Here is an 18,222-nt window from a genome sequence, read left to right as displayed (position 1 = left end):
GCTAAACCAGCGCACAAGACATGTAAATGACTTCGGACAATATCTGCCTGTATTGTATACTGTAGGCTTAGCCTACATTGGCTTGCACTGGACAGCAGGGGTTTAGCCCACTTTGGTTTGCACCAGCAATAAGTCATGGGTCACTAATGCTGAGATTATAAACCAGTAAAACCACTGTTGGTCTGTGTGTACCACCAGGAAGTGAAAAGGATCTCACTTCCTGTCTTGCTTTCAGTTGTGTTCCCCGTCTGCCCCCATCCTCTCCGGCTCTGTCTGTCCGCCTGCCTGTTTTTCTGGTTCTCCCTCTCTTTTTTGTTTCTTGTGCTGTGGTAAGTGTGTTTACAGTGGGATCAGGGTGTGGACGGTAGTGTTTGTTCCCTCTCTGTCTTTAGTCTGACACTCATTAAGACACACAAAGAGTCGGCTGATAACACTAAGTGTTTCCTGTTTGTCCAGGCCTGAGGCTGGCTACAAGGACAAGGACAGAGAGCAAGAGAGGTAAAGGGGTAAGGAAAAGAGAAAGCACTTAATGAATTGGTAGAGACATGTTGAGAGACAAAGAGAAACAGAGAGATATTGGACTGCTATGAATCAATCATGAATCAATTTTTACTATGTATTCATGTTCTGTGTGTTTGAAGAGTCTATTTGTGACATCTTGAAAACAAATAATGGAATCACAACTTCACATCCAGTCATTACTACAGTTTTAGAATAAAGTGCAAAGAAAATGCTCATCAAGTGTGAGTGACTGTTTGTTAAACTAATGGTTTCTGCATAAACATGTCTGCTCAGAGTGCTTTTTCTGCTTCTTTGAACTTCCTCAGTTCTCTGAAAGAAAAACAAACTAAGATCGGGAAACAGTAATTCCTACATTACATTCTGTATATTTGTAGAGTTCAGCAGGTGGAATTTAACAGAAAAACATTTACTTTAGAAAACCTTTAGTAATTCTCTCCAAAATAGACAAAATAACATTTTTGTTGATCTACAGATAAAAAGGTGTTTGTTCTTTGATTTTCTGGGTATTCCCATTTGCCTTTGCTATGTTCTAAATCAATACAAAAAAAAGATGAAGGAGGGAGACTGTATTTCAATGCAGATTCTTTAATTCCACACATAAAGTGGTAAAAGCTTATAAAACTAATGTAAAACTAGGAGTTTTAACTAGGAGCCCAGGAGTCCTTTTGGGTTGTTTGTCAATTAACTGCATCTGTGACTTTGTGTCACAACTTTGGTGACACTGAAAAAGGAAACTCATGTTAAGCAAATCCTTTCCCAGGAAATCTAAAGATTAAAAAAATGTGTGAAAGGCAAAACCGGGACTATACATATCCACAGCAGATGTCATAGAAATCCAGGAAACACTTTACCAGATGCCTTGTGATGGATTAAAGTGTTGTTTAAGGGAAATTTGACCTGACGGTGGCACCAAAATCACTGGTAATCATACTCTGGGGATGAAAAGTATCCCTAACAAATTTCATGGTTATCTGGCCAGTAATTGCCAGGAAATCTTGCTTTGGACTGAAGTGTTGGACAGACAGACCAAACAACTAGGCCCTGCTGTTAGTTGGGGAAAAAAAACTAAAAACCTTTGACATAAAGAGAGAACAGAAGGGAAATAGATGGGGAAAAACTGAGTAGACTGAGTGAGGAAGTAAGACTTAGTAAAAGGCTAAAACATGGAAAGAAAATAAAAAAGTCAGGTCATATCAAGTACTAAAGTAAAAAAACAACCAAAGTTGCAGAAGATATTAGGATAAAAATACAGAGAAACTCTATTAAAGTATTTTCTTCCTCACAGGTTCTCAGAGAGGTGACTGAACACAACATGAACACACAACACAATCCACTGCTCCATTTCACACACTAAAAGATTTGTCTTTTGTGTAAATGATAATTATGTTGTCTATGGGATTACATGCAGAGATGAAAGATAAAGCTAAATAAATGCAGAAACAAAAGTAGGTTAAATGGGAGGTAAGACACACAAGCAACATAGACTTAACTCCAGAGGGGAATAATCTCTATACAGATTACAAGAATATTCTTTGTTTGAGAGAGTGGTTTAGAGACAGAGGAGGGCAGTACTGTACAGACAGGAAGTAAAGGAGAGGATGGAAGAGCGAACAATGTAGAGAACAAAAAGGAAAGTAAACAGTGAAGGAAATACAGAGATTGACACATATACAATATCTCTGCCCTTTGATCAGTAGTGGCTGTTAACTTCAAACCCCTTATCTGCAACAAAGCAGATGCTCAAATGTCCTCAAACAATACATCCCTTCTCTCGGGCCACAGCTGAAACCGCTTACTGCCCTCTGTAGTACAAACACACATCAACACAAGTGCACACACACACACCACAGTAGTTTACTAGACTCTGAAACTCAAACCCAGAATAAGAGAGTTAGTAGACAGAACTGTTAAACAAAGACCAGATGGTTGCTCTCATAATGAAAGATGCTGCTATGTATTTCACAATACTGCCCAATCTGGACCGCACGTTTAGATGATGAAATAAATTTACATCATGAGAACATTTTTCTCATTTGGAAACTTTGTTTTAGATTAACAGCAATTATAGTGGCACCACCCTCACCCCACTAAATGTCTTTTACTCTCAAAACTAGTGAATGTTGACTTGGTACGGTCCATATATGAACATCAGCCAATGGTTTACATCAGAGTACTCCATCGATTTAGCATTGCACTCCTATAACATTGTGGGATAATATGCAAAAAAAGGAAATGTTATGATTAGACATCATTTTGTAAGGTGAGATAAAGCAGTGCTTTGCACAGCGTCTCTAAGTACTTATTTCAGTTATTTTTAGCTTTCCTCCAGTTGTGTTTATTAATACTGAGAGTCATTCAGTATTTACTTGGATTTTTCTTGGAATGCTAAATACAGTGTAGTGGAGACATGCCTCTCAGATGGAAGTACTATGTGTGCCAAATAAGCACCGTGTTTCTGCTTCACACTTACAGTATTTCAAAGATTAGGCACTTGAAGATTGTTCTGTCCTAAAGCTGGTAAAACTATTTATTTTTTAATAAATTAAATATATGATGTGATCTTGTTATTGTTTTAAAGGTCTCTCTCTCAGCCTTTCCACTGTTGACAGGGCATCAACACTAAGACTTTACAGAGAGGAAAACAAAAAAACTAAATTGTCATCACATCATCCATCAGCCGCCCTTGGCCTCTCTTCACTTCACTTCAGTATCGGAGCTTGAAAAACTTACATTAGTCAACATTTCCCTTTGACCTCCCTAATTACCTCTTATTTTACTGCTTTTCTAGTGCTCCTCTTATAAACAACTAATGAATACTATGAGGCCACCGTGACTCTAGGAACAGAAATCCACTGTATCCTATTCACAGATGCTGTGACAAGCATTGATTAGTTAAACGTGTAAAATTAAAGCCAAGTTAATATATACTGTGTTTTGCTTAGTGCATTATAGGCTGCCACCTTGTTAGAGATGCAAAAAGAAACTAGCCTACTACATGTACATGATCTTACCACTGGAACTCTTTATATACAAGTTATTACACAGTTCTTTTCACTGAATGTACTTGTTTAAAGCTAAAGGATTGATGCAGAAGTCCGGCATAGGACATTTATGGGTGCAAGACGACCTCCAGTAAAAAAAAGCCCTCATGCAACACTTCCTCCTGACACAAATAGCCTTTCCTGCCCTATAAATAAACACTGCTTGGACTTGGAAAGCAACCAGCCTCATTACGCTCAAGGGCTGCTCATAAAGTCAGTGGAGTAGGGCAAAAAATATACTGTATCCCTGACTTCAGTCAGGATAGGTTAGTTCATACACATTAACACACACAGATGCACACAGACATCAGTCAGTGTACAAAGAGTCTAAGTAGAGTCAAACAAAAAAAAAAAAAGTTACACAGTCTCATTGATCAGGAAACAGTGATTGTCTAGCCGCTCTATTTAAAAGGTGTATCCATAAAACAGTCTGTCGCTTCCATCACCATTAAATCATTAGACAGAACTAAAAACACATCTCACGAACGTTTGCGAGCAAAAACAGTTCTCTGAAGTACACTGCAAATCAAGCCGGGCAATGCCAAAAGTCTCTCATGAAGGAAAGTTCTCATAGTTTTTTCAGGTGAACTGAGTCTAACCCTCCCTCCATCCATCCATCTCCTAGCTCGAATATTGTTCCAGTTGTTCAGCACAGGCCAAACTAAACAACCCGTCTGAACCAAACTGGGGGTGGGGAGCCTGACTGCCCTTCTCGCCCAGGGTAGGGATAGGGTTTCTCTCCATCACTGTCTTCCCCATCATCCCATATGTCTCCTCCTTTATCCGGTTCTTGCTCCTCATTATTCCTTCATCTTTGTCTCTCTTTTCTCATTATTTTTACATCTCCTCCCCCTTTTCCACAACCTTTCAACTGAACTCCCCTCATCCAACTTATCTGCTTTTGTCTATCTCTCTGGTGCTGCCGTCATTATCAGTGATTAGTTGTGTCTCACACCCTTACTTCATCTAAATGTAGTTCTGAATCATGTCAACAGACACATCAGTTCAGTGAGTCATGCTACACTGGATGTATATACAAATTCTCATAAAACACAAATACATAAAGCAGCACCTTGCATCACCACCAATGTCCTCACACCCACACCAGACAACAAACAAGCCCATGCACAAACACACACCTACACATAAATGAACATGCAAACACATGCACAGACATAAAGATTGCACCCGCCTGCTTTTACCATGCTCAGTGCTTCATGTATTTGCTGACGAGCAGGTTTCCTGGCTGTGTGTCTGTAGTTCATGTACACAGTCGATAAGGAATAAAGAGATCCCATGGGCAATTCCTGCTTTAATTGGATCCATGTTTAAGCAGGCTCTAAGCCATTTTCCTCTGCCTTTCCTTGGATTCATTTAAACTAGTTCAAGTCTGAATTTTTTTTACATTCTTTGTAGTCAAAATCAAAGGTGAAACTTTAGGATAACGAGCACAGGGCAATCAACAGCTAACTAAATATTGCGACTAAAGCAGCAGCATAGGTGGACTGGTCGTCTACACGCTACATAAGTTACTGTAAGCAAGACTAGTACAAACACAAAGAAGATAGTCTTCATCAAGAGACTATCTAGCCAGCTCAATGAAGGAGACAAAAATAACATTTGGCTAAATGACATTTACTTTCTGCTTAAGCCTTATCAAGATTGACAAATTGTATTTATGACAAGGACTGCTCTAATACCTTTGAATGTGCCACATGAAGCAGTTGAGAAGCATAACAATTAGGAATGTATTTTCAACCAGTAATCATGTAATGTCATATGCTACTGAGATGATTACAGGTTACTGCCAAAGGCTGAATGCACCTTGTGAGACCATATCAGTCTGTGTAACATCTATCAATTTAATTTTCCATTTAAATAAATCAATAATAGAGAGTTAGAAAACTTTTTATAGTTTGTCAGAACTGTTTAAAATTAAGATTTTTAACTTGTTTCTGTTTATTTTCTTTAATTGAAAATGGACATTTGAAAAGTGGGGTAGTTTTTATTTCTGTTTAGGATTGCAACTAACTAATATTTTCATTATTGATTATTCTGCCAATTATTTTCTCAACTGATTGCTTGGTCTATAGAATGTCAGAAAATAGCGAAAAATGGTCAACTCAATTTCCCAAAGTGTCTTCAAATGTCTTGTTTTCTCCGACCAACACCCAAAGATGTTCAGTTTACAATGTTATGTAATATAAAACAGTGAAAAGCAGCAAATATTCACATTTGAGAAGCTGGATCCAGAGAATGTTTGTCATTTTTGCTTAAAAATTGACTTAAACGATCAATTACTAAAATAGTTGCTGATTAATTTTCTGTCAGTCAACTAACTGATTATTGGACTAATCGTTTCAGTTGTAAATCCAAGCCACTGTTTAACATGCATGTGATTGGCTGGTAGGTCGCTCATCTTCCTGACAATCTTTATTAAATCAAACTGATAAGTGCTGTGAACCCATATTACCCTTAATGTGCATTGGCTACACATGTATTTTTACATCAATGTTGACACTCTGCAATTTCTCTCAGCTGGATGTAGCTATATTTTCTGAATACACAGTATATCTAGAGATAAAATACTGGACTGAACTGGGCCATAGTTATCCCTTGGACTGCTGTACTATCTCCTGCTGACAATTGACAACACATGACACACAACTTCCTCCACCGCCTCTCCCAGATTAATGCTGGGCTGTCCCTGAGGTTTTACGGTCACTCCCAGTACTAATACTCTTTAACTACACCCATCCAGAACAAATCATTCCATGCCAAACCAAGTCAGACTGGGCCAAATCAAACAGAGCCAAGTGGATATACTTCAGGCTGTGCTTCAGTTAAAAAGAAGCCTACTATAATTGAAGGACTGCTGCATTATTGTGTTTTATTTTGTGACTGCAATATGTTTCAACTTTCATGGAAAAAGTAGGGTGTAACATTTTTCTCTGGCTATATTTTCCTTGATGTACTAAGAAGGAGGAGAAATATTATGGTTTAATATTTTCAACCACAATGTAATATTTAGAAATGTTTTCAGATGATCGGCATGTGATTTTCTTTGCAGTGCTGCTCCAGTTAACACAGCAGACACATTTCATAACGCCTAATGAGAAGGACTCCATTCCTCCCATATTTACATATCTAAATTCAGATTCTATACATGCCAAAAATACAGCAGACTCCAGTGTCATGCAGCTTGGATGAACTGAAGCCATGAAACAGCTGTGTGGAGTGAGAGGAGACAGCATAATCCACACTTCAATTAGACACAGAGAGACTGGATGATAAGTGTGCACATGGATGTGAACGTGCACGTGTGTGTGTGTGAAAGCCTTGAGTAATCCTGCTTAGACTAGCAGCTGGGGGAGCAGGTTTAAGTAGTGTGACTATAAAGGGCTGGTTGAGGGTTTAATGCTAGAACCCATTTCAACAATAGAATACACACATAATAACCAACAAAGATTGTGTATGTGTAAATATGTGTGTGCACAACAGCACAGCCAGTAAGTAATTGGGGGGTGGTAGTAAAGGGCTAAGTAAGATAGTCTAAGCAAATTAACTCATTTAGAGCAGCTCTGCTCAAGCAGCAGGACAGAGACGTTAATGTGGTCTCAAAGGGTCGATGCACACAACAACATTTAATTAAGATTTCTCAAACTAATTACACATGACTGTTTTTTCTAACATTAAGGTTGTTTCAAGAAACCCTGAAGAAAAAACGTTATGTTTGTAGAATGACTTTCTACATTATAGAATGGTTTTTGTAATTGTTTTACTGTATGTAAAGTATTGCAGAGTACTTCCGGTCTGGTTAGCGAACCTCAATAACTTCTTATTCTCAACAAAAATGTGTCCGTAGCCCTAAGTATTGAAAGCTATCAAGTACCGAAAGCTGGAACCGAATGTTTGTTCAGAGTCGTAGTCTTGTTAACTTATTCTTTGATCAGATATTTCCTGATTTAAATAAAAATTCAATAGCATTTTTTTAGGCAGAGTACTTGCACAACTGAACATTTGAGAACTTTATATTTCTTTATATAAGTACATATTGAAAAAAGTATCATTTTGGTATCAGTGCCGAAACTCCGCCTAGTAATACTGAACTAAGACAAATCTTGGTCTTCTTGTATTCCAACTAAATCTAATAAAAAATATTCACATAAATAAAGATTGTGCTATTTGGCCCACATAATATATGTGAATAAAATCTTCTACAATTGAATTCAGGCTTAAACAAATTAAAAATATATTAGCATAATTACAGGAGGAAGAACTAGTGATTGATCAATCGGTAGACACCATACAGTGTCATTTGCATTCTTGCACCATCTTACTTTGCAAAGGTTGTGTGCACACCTCAATTTCTCATGCATCAAAATAAAGAGCAATTCATTGATTTGGCTGAATTGACATTTACATTAAAGAAATCAGGTCTAGCTTGAACCCAACAAAGAAAACCATTCTTATAGACATTATCAGTGCAGGTCCCACGTCAAAACCATTTCTGACAGCTGATTGTTCAGACATGGCTGAAGCAGAATGCCTGTAAGTCTCTCTGTGGCTGTTCGCCAACCCCATTCCCAGAAACCAGATTACACCGTCTGCTTGTCTTAAACACTGCTCACACACAGACACACACACACACACACACACACAGAACCTCCCTCATTATACTGACTGTTTGGACAAATAGGCTTAGCCGAAATGATCCAAAATGTCAATTCTGTATCCCAAAAGACATAGTCGGGCAGACACAACACTCAAAACACAGACACACAGTCTAGCACACAGATGTGCAAATATTTCAGAACACGTACATACATGGACACACGCTTAGAAGAATTCCTCGGATTCACTTTGACCTTGCAAAACTACACACCTGCTCACAAAGTCTGATAAAGCAACACTGGTGTTTCTCCCTTTTGGGTACTGGCATGCGCAGAATTTTGGTGGACAAAATTCATGTGGAAAATGTCAGACCACAACACAGCCACAATGATCCCAGTGCAGTTATTACCACTGCTGTATAATCTGTGAAGAAAATCACACATTCAGTTGTGTTCTCAATTAATTTCAGCAAAAAAGCTGTTTAATATTAAGGTTGGAAATGCATGAGCACCTTAAGGGTAGGCGGCGTTTTCACACTGCTTAGCCTTACAGGGCATTCACAGTGCAGCATTTGAGAAAGCCGATCTTCTTAACCTGGTGACACATTCTGCTGAGTCTGCCTGGCTAGTTTTAAGCTAGTTTGCATGGTATTTCTACAGCTAGGCATATTTTCATATAACAATCTAATATACTGGAAGGTTAAAAAAAGTAATAACAAGCCTATTAAAAACATAATGTGGTAAGAAATGGTAGAAAACAGCAAATGTTGACTTAATCAATGTTAGGAAGTGGTAGGTCATTCAAGCACTGCTTTAACTGCCACTTATCAATGCATAATGATGACAAAGTTTGCACTCTGCAGCATGCTGCCTCAACCATCCCTTACGGTACAAAAATTACCAGTATACCACAGTATATTGGCAAATGGGTGCATGTGTGGTGTGCATTTTTTTTCTCTGTATGAGTATGTGTATAGTCTCAGAGGATCACACTGATCACACTAATCTTCACACAACCTGACCTTCACATCTTTCCTATCAGTAAGCCACTTTTCATGTAGTGGTTTGATTAGGAGCTGGGGTGCCGTTCAGAGTTAAGGTCTGACAAAGATAACGTTTTTTAGTTATGTACCAGTCAACCCTACAAAAGGACCCATGTCACCCTTGGAATAACAATCAGTAACAACCAGATATCTCAAAGGCGCCAGCAGACATCAGAAAAACACAAAGCACACAAGAATTTGAAGTTCACCACAGTGTATCATACAATCAGTGCAATCAGTTAATATAAAACACACAGTTCCACCACTAATGAATGAGTCCTTATCTCAGTTCAAATCTCAGCAAGAATCCATATTTCAACAAAAAAGTCATCTTCGGGATCCAAGCAAGCAAACAAAAAATACTCAGTTTGAGACTTAATACAAAAGTTGGCCTTTAGTTCTATAGCAACACAATCTGGTACAACAGCCTAATTAATAATAGAGCACCTCGTAACAAAGTATAGCATAGGGCAAGGTGATAGATTAACCTCCTAATCTTACAGTAAATATTCTCTAACCTTAAGTGCCTATAAAGTTAGATAAAACACTTTAACACACTGTACCACAATGTCGTGTACATAAACATTCAACTTTTTATCCTGGAGGGAATTGGTGTGCAGCCAGGAATTAACCACAATCAACAAGGCATAAAAAGCACACACACGCACACACAACCTATATGACCTATTAAACTACCATAAATATCAATGTATAAACGAAACAAAGAGAACTAAAATAAGACCACCAGACAAAACATCCCTACCATCTGAATTTTAAAAAATGAGGGATTAAGCCCCATACATGATGAAAAGTACAAAGTGCATGTGCTAATGTGTTTATCAAAGGTTGAGTCTTTCATTAGCTAATGGTATAAAGGACAATCTGGTGTTGTATACATATTCTTTATCTCCCGCTTAGTAACTATCACCCTTACTGTATATTAAGTTTAACATTCAAACCACAAGATATCATTAATGGCTGTATCAAATGGAAGGTTCTAGGTGTCTTGTACATAATTAGTTACGCATTTCCTGCAGTTCAGCGTTAAATTAAAATTCATGATGTGGAATAGAATTTAAAATTAAGCTCTGTGGGTCTGCACGGTCTGACAGTCTGACTGTGTTCCAAGGCCCTGGTATTGTGCATGATGGCTCACTGTCATGGCTTACTCGGACACTTAAATAGAACGAAGCCATCGTTAATGTTATTAGTAACACCTGTGCTTTTCTTGCTACAAGTAAAAATGTCTGCTATGAAAAAGCCTTAATGAGTTATCATTTTCTGTGCAAATGTCATCATCTATCTATTATGTGGACAAATGCATGGATTCTGCTGTTTTGTTATTCGTGCACAGCTGTTATTACATGGTAGGTCTGGTTGATGAAAAATACAAAGTCTATTGTATCTATGTGTTTGAATTATGTTGTGGTCTTTCTAGCTTGAATAGAGAAACACAAAAAGATCTATTAAAATTGTGAACCAGCCATGAATTTGAAAAATATACAATCAAGGTTTTGTTATCAGGCCATATCATCCAGCTGCCTGTATCATATTACAGTAATAATACATCTTATTCTCTCCTCCAGTCCCATTTTTAACATTTCTACCTTATTTAGGCCTCGTGTTGTAGAGGTGTTTGAGTAAAGGTTTGGCTGCATTCGGTTGGAGGAGGATCCTCATAGTGAAGCACTCAGTAAAGATTTGACACTAAAACACAGATTCCATTACACATTATCTGGAAATGTCTTGACTTCATAGAAAAGCTATTTACGGAGGCATTAAGTTTCTGTTATTTTGTTTTTAAAAAATGAAGGGCTGGTTTTGGGGGGAAACATTCCTGGGTAATCTGTCACTGACACACACAGCCTAAAATAGAACCAAGGAGATATTTTCTTTCTATTACGGTTGTTTAGGGTTTCTAAAAAAAGCAATGGAATGACTGTTGGCTCAGAGGATAAACATGTTGGCCTGTGAAACATTTATTCTACATATCTTAATCAAGACCATTAATTTAATCACCATGTGTGCACTATAGTGTTGGCACTGTTTTACTCTGCATAAAAAATTATATGTGTACTTCTCTGAAAGTTACGTGTTTTTGAAAGTACATCTATGGATCTTTCTTTTAATTAAAATTGTGTATTATTGTACTGTATTTCACAAAATTGCTCAAGAGAAAATTAAATATCTAATCTCAGAATATAGTTGGTCATATGCTTTTCAAAAATGCAGCAGAACAAAAATACACTCTTTTCTGGTTATAGTACATAATCAATACACACAACGTGACATACATACACTGAGGGTGTAATATTAACTTGGACGATAGGCAGGGCTTTGCTTGAAACACAAAATACACAGAAATAAACATGCTTATGCAGTCAGATCTGTTATAAAATTATGTAATTCTCTACAGCAAAACAATTAAAAATAATAATAATAATAATAATAATAATAATGATGCCTCATTGCTGTCATTTCATTATATTATGTGAGTGCAAGAGAATTGGTAGATCAATCAAAACAGCTGTTTTAGATGTTTTACTGTGACTAGTGCAGCACAACAGTTCAGTCGTTTTCTTTTCCAAACAGTATCATATCAATGCACAGATATGAAAACAGGGATTTACTACAATTAAAAAAAAATGAAAAATGAAAAATCAGAGATCCAAGCAATCAAATTGCGACAATGTATGTGGGTGTGAGGTCTGTAAAGGCACGCATGACTGCAAAGGGTTTCAGTCGTGTTTCTAAGCAACATTCACATCCACCACTCTTCCCTTTCTTCTCTCATGCCGCCTACGACTGGCTATTTCAGTGAGAACAAGCATTTCACTCCAAAAGTATCCATCTCAAACTCTTACTGTAACAATGCAGGTTTTGACTGGAGAACACCCAGTAAAGGTGAGACAGCCACCATCCATTTTACACACTAAAGGTGGAACTATTGTAACCTTGCAGCTCAATGCTGGACTCAACATTTTCTAGAACAATGGACACTATTGTACTCCCCCACATAGTTGACTGAATTTGCAATAATTTACTAATATTAGGCTGAGGGCCCATGTGAAATTGCTGGCTGTTAAAGATAAAATCAGACACTAGGAATAAATGGTTGTTTTTCCCATTTTCTATTGATATATATTTACATCTGTATTCCTTATAAACAGTTTTAACTATACGTTTGAATGTTCTTCAAGATGATCTATTAGGTGGGTCTCTGGTGATTTGATTTTGTTCTCCACTAACAGAAGTCTTGCTCTCTACACATCCATGCACTAGTTATGCCTTGCAGTATATTGTGGCTATAATTGAGTAAAAGCAGGGATGTAATCCACCTAATTCTTACTCTGCAGGACAGTCTCTCAACAGAGCATGCCATTTTAACCAGAGATCATCATCCTGCTCTGCCACATACTCTTAATCTCATGGAAACTGACTACATAAACCAAGTGTCTCATATAATTGGCATTCTTCTCTCCATTCGCCAACTTCTCTACTTCTGAACCTCCCTCCATCCTGTAAAACTTATCCCATTCATCCGGCAAACCTCCAGATTTTTCCTGTCTGGCGTGTCATTACGGTCACCGTGACAACAGATGAGTCAGACAATGTGGAGACGCCTCACTTCCTGTGAGTGTAGAGTATCTTAGACCAAATGAATGACTGAACCAGCATAAAGAAATTCCTCCCTAAAGACTGATTCATCGTCAGCAGGATAAAATACTCATTTGGAGCGATGCAGAGTCACAGTATCTGCAGATATTTGTGGTCTTTGTAGGATCAATCTAAAAAATTCACATCAAATTCTACAGTAAGTGACTCAACATGTCTGTATAAAAGTCTGTGTAATATCACCAACACCACAAATCATGGTTTCTCAACCTCATGATCCTGTTTTTAGGTCCTTAAATTCTCATGACACCCACTATTAGAGCTGACAAGTTGTCATGTGAAATTGAGCTTTTTTCAGTTTACAAGAGCATGGAGGAAGCTCTAAATGGATTACACCGACATCATCATTCAAATCTATTTATTTTTGTTTTCAAACCTATTTTTTTTTTTTTTAAATAGTAAAATATCAACAAGCCGCTGGGTGCTGCTGACCTCAAGGTTGTGAAAATCTGCCATAAATCATGCTCAACTGCTAACAGCCATACATACACAGACACTGACTCAGCCAAGCAGACATACACAAGTGTGCACACATGGTTGCATGTACACACACTTTACATAGCCATGAACATGTGTTACAGTACTTACATCAGTTTTTCTAAACTTGGCTTTAAGGCTCTTCATGTTCAGTCCGGTCCATGCAGTCACCCACTCAGTCACTCAGTCAAGGCTGTGAAGAAAAGAACACAGATGTTTAAACTCTGCCTCAGTGATGTTTGCTTCCATTTCAAATGTGATTTAGGGTTTCTGAGAAGACTAAACTACCTGACTCATCAGGCATTTTGTGACTCTTTATCCACACAAGTTACAGTCAATATGAGGTGTAAATGTGCAGCGCAACACGAGGGATTTACAGTGACAATAGTCTACACCCTTAGTAAATCAACATTTTCCTTATAAAAACTAAAATATGCTGTTTATTAAAGCCTTGTCAGCAGCACGACTTCTAGTACTACAGTAAGTGACAAAAGCAAATGTGTAAAAAGTTTCCATAATGTGTTTGATCACAGAACTCTACACTTGAGCTGTAACAAATCTGAAGCACTTTTACATTTAACTATCCCTCTCCAATTAATGTGTAGTTTTGGGAATGGACTTTGCGAATAACCAAATTTAATTTAAACCTGTTGCTGGAAATGGTATCCGGCTTTGTGTTGTTTCCTATAAGGATGTTCTAAATCACCACAGATCCCTTGGGGATGTCTGATGACTGTAGCAATTTCCATTTTTTCAAGCCTGAAATGACCTTGTCAAAGATTTACTTCCAAAATATCCTTGTGATCAAAATTAGTCTATTTACTTACTTCATTATTATTATTTCCAGGGTCCTCTGTGTCTGCATGTATTTCAACCAAGAGCACCATGTAAGCAATTTGAGCCTCATTGCAATGATTACTGGCAGTTAGGTCCTGAAGGAATAATATTTTAAAACGTTTTAAAATGCATTCATAAAAGGTTTTGCAGACACATTGCGTAAGGTAGAAAGAGTTATTCAAATTTCAAAGAGTCTTTAGTTTTACGAGGGCAAATAATGTTGCGTTAGAGGGGGTGTACTGTAGGTGGGTGCATCAAGCACAGCCATGTCTGGGTTCCTCTGGCAACATTCAAGCCATTCAGATTATTCGCCTATAATTGCCTACCACATTCATAAAGCAAATGTTCATTTTCTGGGGACCTGAGATTTACTGTAAAATATTAGCAGCCTATCACTGCAAAACAATGAAGTGGTAGTGGATTGTGAACTACTCCATTGTCAAACTACATTAAATCACGAATTAAGTCAACTGCTACCAACAAACAGTTCAGAGTACAGATTATCAAGTAGTTACCTGTGCATATTTGCCTACTGCTCCTCAAACAATGGAACCTATGCATGGATACATGCACAAACATGGGTAAAGCTGCAACTCGTTTAGCACAAAAATTATCAAATGCACGCGACGTGTATTATTGTACATGAAACACTTGAATATCAGATTGGACGCTTTGAAACTGCGCCGTGGGACTGCATAGCAGCGGTTTCAATTACCAAGGAGGCTTACAAACAGTTACTTCTGAGGCTTTTGTAAAAAGAAAATGACCAGACATCATTTTCACCAACAACCACTTACAAGATATGAAACTGCTGGACACACTTACCCTGTTTTGCGTTGGGAGTCGCAGGAAGGCTGGATACATAAAAGAAACTGACACACAACCGCTTTTTGTGCCAAAAGCAGATTAGCTGGCGAGCCGGTGAGAAAACAGCGAGCTGTTGTTAAGCTAAGTCGAGCAGGAGGATGCATAAAGGAGAAGAAAACTGTGCAACACACTGGCCCAACTCGGCACGCATACATTAAAAGTTGAGCTGCTCACGGAGTCCTGCCAGTCTCTCGCTCGGCACTCAACTCAACTCAACGGCTGCTGCCTGGTTTGGGAAAGTGACGTCACTCTCCCAGTGCTCTCGTGACCGCGGCGAGCGAGCCCTCTTGTGTTCGCCATTGTGCCCCATTCATGTTCTGGTTAAAGGGGTATTTCCCACAAAACACACACACACACACACACACACACACACACACACACACACACACACACACACACGCACACAGAGCTAGAATAGAATAAATTAGAATTGAATAGAATCTTTCTTACTATTTTACTGACATAATGTTTTGTTAATTCACCACAGTGCCACCCCTGAACGCCCATGACCCCCGAAAAATGGCTAGCTGTCCCACTCATTAATGCAACAAACTTCTATGTAGAAGGAGCTCCAGTATAACTAGCACATATTTCAAAACCGTTTAATGTATTTTTAATTTAAACTAATAAATCAGTCAATATGTGTATTTTCTTAATTCCAGCATAATATTACACCTCCATAAAGTTGGGGGACTTGCAATAGACAGATTTTTAATAGGAATGGCCAAAATAAATGAAACAGGGGCAAATATATTCTGATGTTTAGTCCCTATGAGCCAAGCTCCAAAAAACTGGATTATACATTTCCCATAATGCATCTCAGACTTCACAAAGCTCCTCCAGAACCACAGAAGATATTATGCAACTGTTTTTACAGGCAGATATACTCATAATGTGCTAACTGGTCTTCATGTGTAAAATCACTGTGTATCATCTCTAAGGTTGAGAAATTGCAAATCAGACTAGTCATGTTGATGATGTGGGTCTATGTCGCAACAGCACTGCAATGAAACTTGTTAATGCAGGTAAGAACGTGTCTGAGCTATAATGTTGTAATGTTGCTGCTATTTGGTAAGATGAGATGATGTTACCAAGGCTACCTCACTGTCTGCATGTCTGTCATAAACCAAAACCATTCATTCAAAATTTTCATTTACAGCCAATGTCTGTTGAATAAATCAACAGCTTTTCACTCAGTTCAGTATATATCATTTATATACATTCTAAGCTGGTCTGTTCAGGTTGTCGTGGCAGATCTGAAAATATTTCCTAAGTGAGTATGAGCTGTATCTTTGAAATGATGTAATTTGGGAATTTCTGTGTAAACAATCAGAGAAAGGAAAACGAGAGAGAAAACGAGACAGTGTGGCACAGAGACACAGACGCCTGCTCATAGGTTAGTCTGTTTAGCCAAGGCGTGGCCCCTTTTGTATGAAATTTTGACTCAACGAGTACCATGACTGGAGTTTATAGGCCACTATAGGCAGTGGCATAAAGTCTTAGTAAATGTCAAGCCAGTGACATCTAGTGGAGAAACTACATTGTTGCTCTGTAATATGAAAAATGTATTTAATGATAAATAGTAATAGTAATAGGTAATAAAATGTTGTAGCTAAAAGTAGCTAAAATGTATTGCTGCACAAAAGTGTCATACAAACCATTGAAACATAAGCTATTTGCATATGTGAGAAAATATTTGACTTGTTCTTAGCCTATGGATATACACCTGCTTGCTGAATTATATAGTGAGTGCATGCATACACACACACACTTCACTTATTATAAGAAACAAAACAAAATATCTCATTCCAGGTGCATGGTTTGCATGTTATTAAGAACCCTCAGTAAAACTGATGGTTCTGTCTTTTCTTCTAGGTCCTGTCTGCACCTTTCAGGCAAGGATGCCTCTAACACTGGAATGATTTGAATGATAGGTAACGAGAAATTAGTTATTTGGTCAAGAAATGATGGCAATTAAGTTCCTTGCCCAAGGGTATTTAAGCACTGAAAATGTAGGGATCCACTGTAAGTATGGAGAGGTTGAACAACATTGGGGAGAGGAAAGTTATGTAATAATAATAATGATAATAATAATAATGAGGCAAATACAATCAGGCATTTAAAAATACATCAATACAATGAAATTAAATGAGATCAAATAAAACATAATAAAATAAGATGCAATAAAATAAAATAAAACAATAAATAGAAATTACTAATAATAAAAAAGATACGATATGTTGGCAATAAAACAGAGTACTAGAATTAATAAAAGGCTTTTTTGAAAAGATATGTTTTGAGAAGTGATTTAAAAGACGTCACTGATTCAGGAAGCCTCAGATCGTCAGGCAGGGAGTTCCAGAGCCAAGGAGCCTTGACTGCAAAAGCCAGGTCACCTTTAGTTTTGAGCCAGGATACGGGAACAGCCAGCAGAGCCCTGCCTGAGGATCTGAGGCTGCGCCCTGGCTCATAGTGGAGCAGCAGTTCAGCAATATAGCTAGGAGGTGAACCATGAAGTGCTTTAAAGGTGATCAGTAAAATCTTAAAATCAATTCTAAAACTAACTGGTAACCAATGAAGAGAAGCTAAAACAAGTCTTATATGATCTTGTCTTCTGGTGCTTGTTAAAAGCAGAGCGGCTGCGTTTTGTACCAGATGAAGGCGTGAGATGTTTTTTTGGCTCAAACCTGAATACAATGAATTACAATAGTCTAACCGAGAATAAATAAAAGCATGAATGATCTGCTTGAGATCAGGTTGAGAGAGAAAAGACCTGATCTTTGAACAACATTTGTAATTTACTTTTCAAAAGAAAGTTCACTGTCAAATATCACACCCAGGTTTCTGGCTGCAGGTTTGATGTTTTAAGACAGGGATCCAAGATGTTTCTGTATGACAGGGATGGACTTTGAGGGACCGAAGAGAATTATTTCAGATTTATTTTCATTTAGCTGGAGAAGGTTTTGGGACATCCAGCACTTAATTTCAGACGGACTGGATAGAACAACAAGGGGCCAAGGATGGCGCCTTGGGGAACACTAAAGGTCAGAGGGGCCACAGAAGAGAAGGCATTACCCATGACCACAGAGAAAGTCCTGTTTGATAAATAGGATTGGAACCATTTTAGAGCAGTGCCCCTCATGCAAA

General features: G+C 37.9%; 1 protein-coding gene across 3 annotated transcripts in view; it reads right to left on the bottom strand.

Moving 5' to 3' along the window:
* Positions 1 to 15,358, bottom strand: part of rai14 (retinoic acid induced 14) — a 43,956-nt gene extending 28,598 nt beyond the window's left edge. Inside the window, exons 1-3 of one of the 3 annotated variants that reach the window (XM_044175215.1) lie at positions 15,034 to 15,358; positions 14,199 to 14,303; positions 13,483 to 13,564 (exon numbers count right to left, since the gene is read on the bottom strand). In XM_044175215.1, coding sequence (XP_044031150.1) covers positions 13,483 to 13,518 — 36 coding nt within the window. In that variant the 5' untranslated portion in view covers positions 13,519 to 13,564; positions 14,199 to 14,303; positions 15,034 to 15,358. The remainder of the gene's footprint in view (positions 1 to 13,482; positions 13,565 to 14,198; positions 14,304 to 15,033) is intronic. The other 2 variants (XM_044175217.1, XM_044175216.1) reach the window with 2 other exon arrangements.
* Between the last annotated feature and the right edge of the window lie 2,864 nt (positions 15,359 to 18,222).

This window comes from Siniperca chuatsi, linkage group LG18 (genome assembly GCF_020085105.1).
Source record: "Siniperca chuatsi isolate FFG_IHB_CAS linkage group LG18, ASM2008510v1, whole genome shotgun sequence".
NCBI lineage: Eukaryota > Metazoa > Chordata > Actinopteri > Centrarchiformes > Sinipercidae > Siniperca > Siniperca chuatsi.
This window is presented reverse-complemented; position numbering and strand designations above follow the sequence as displayed.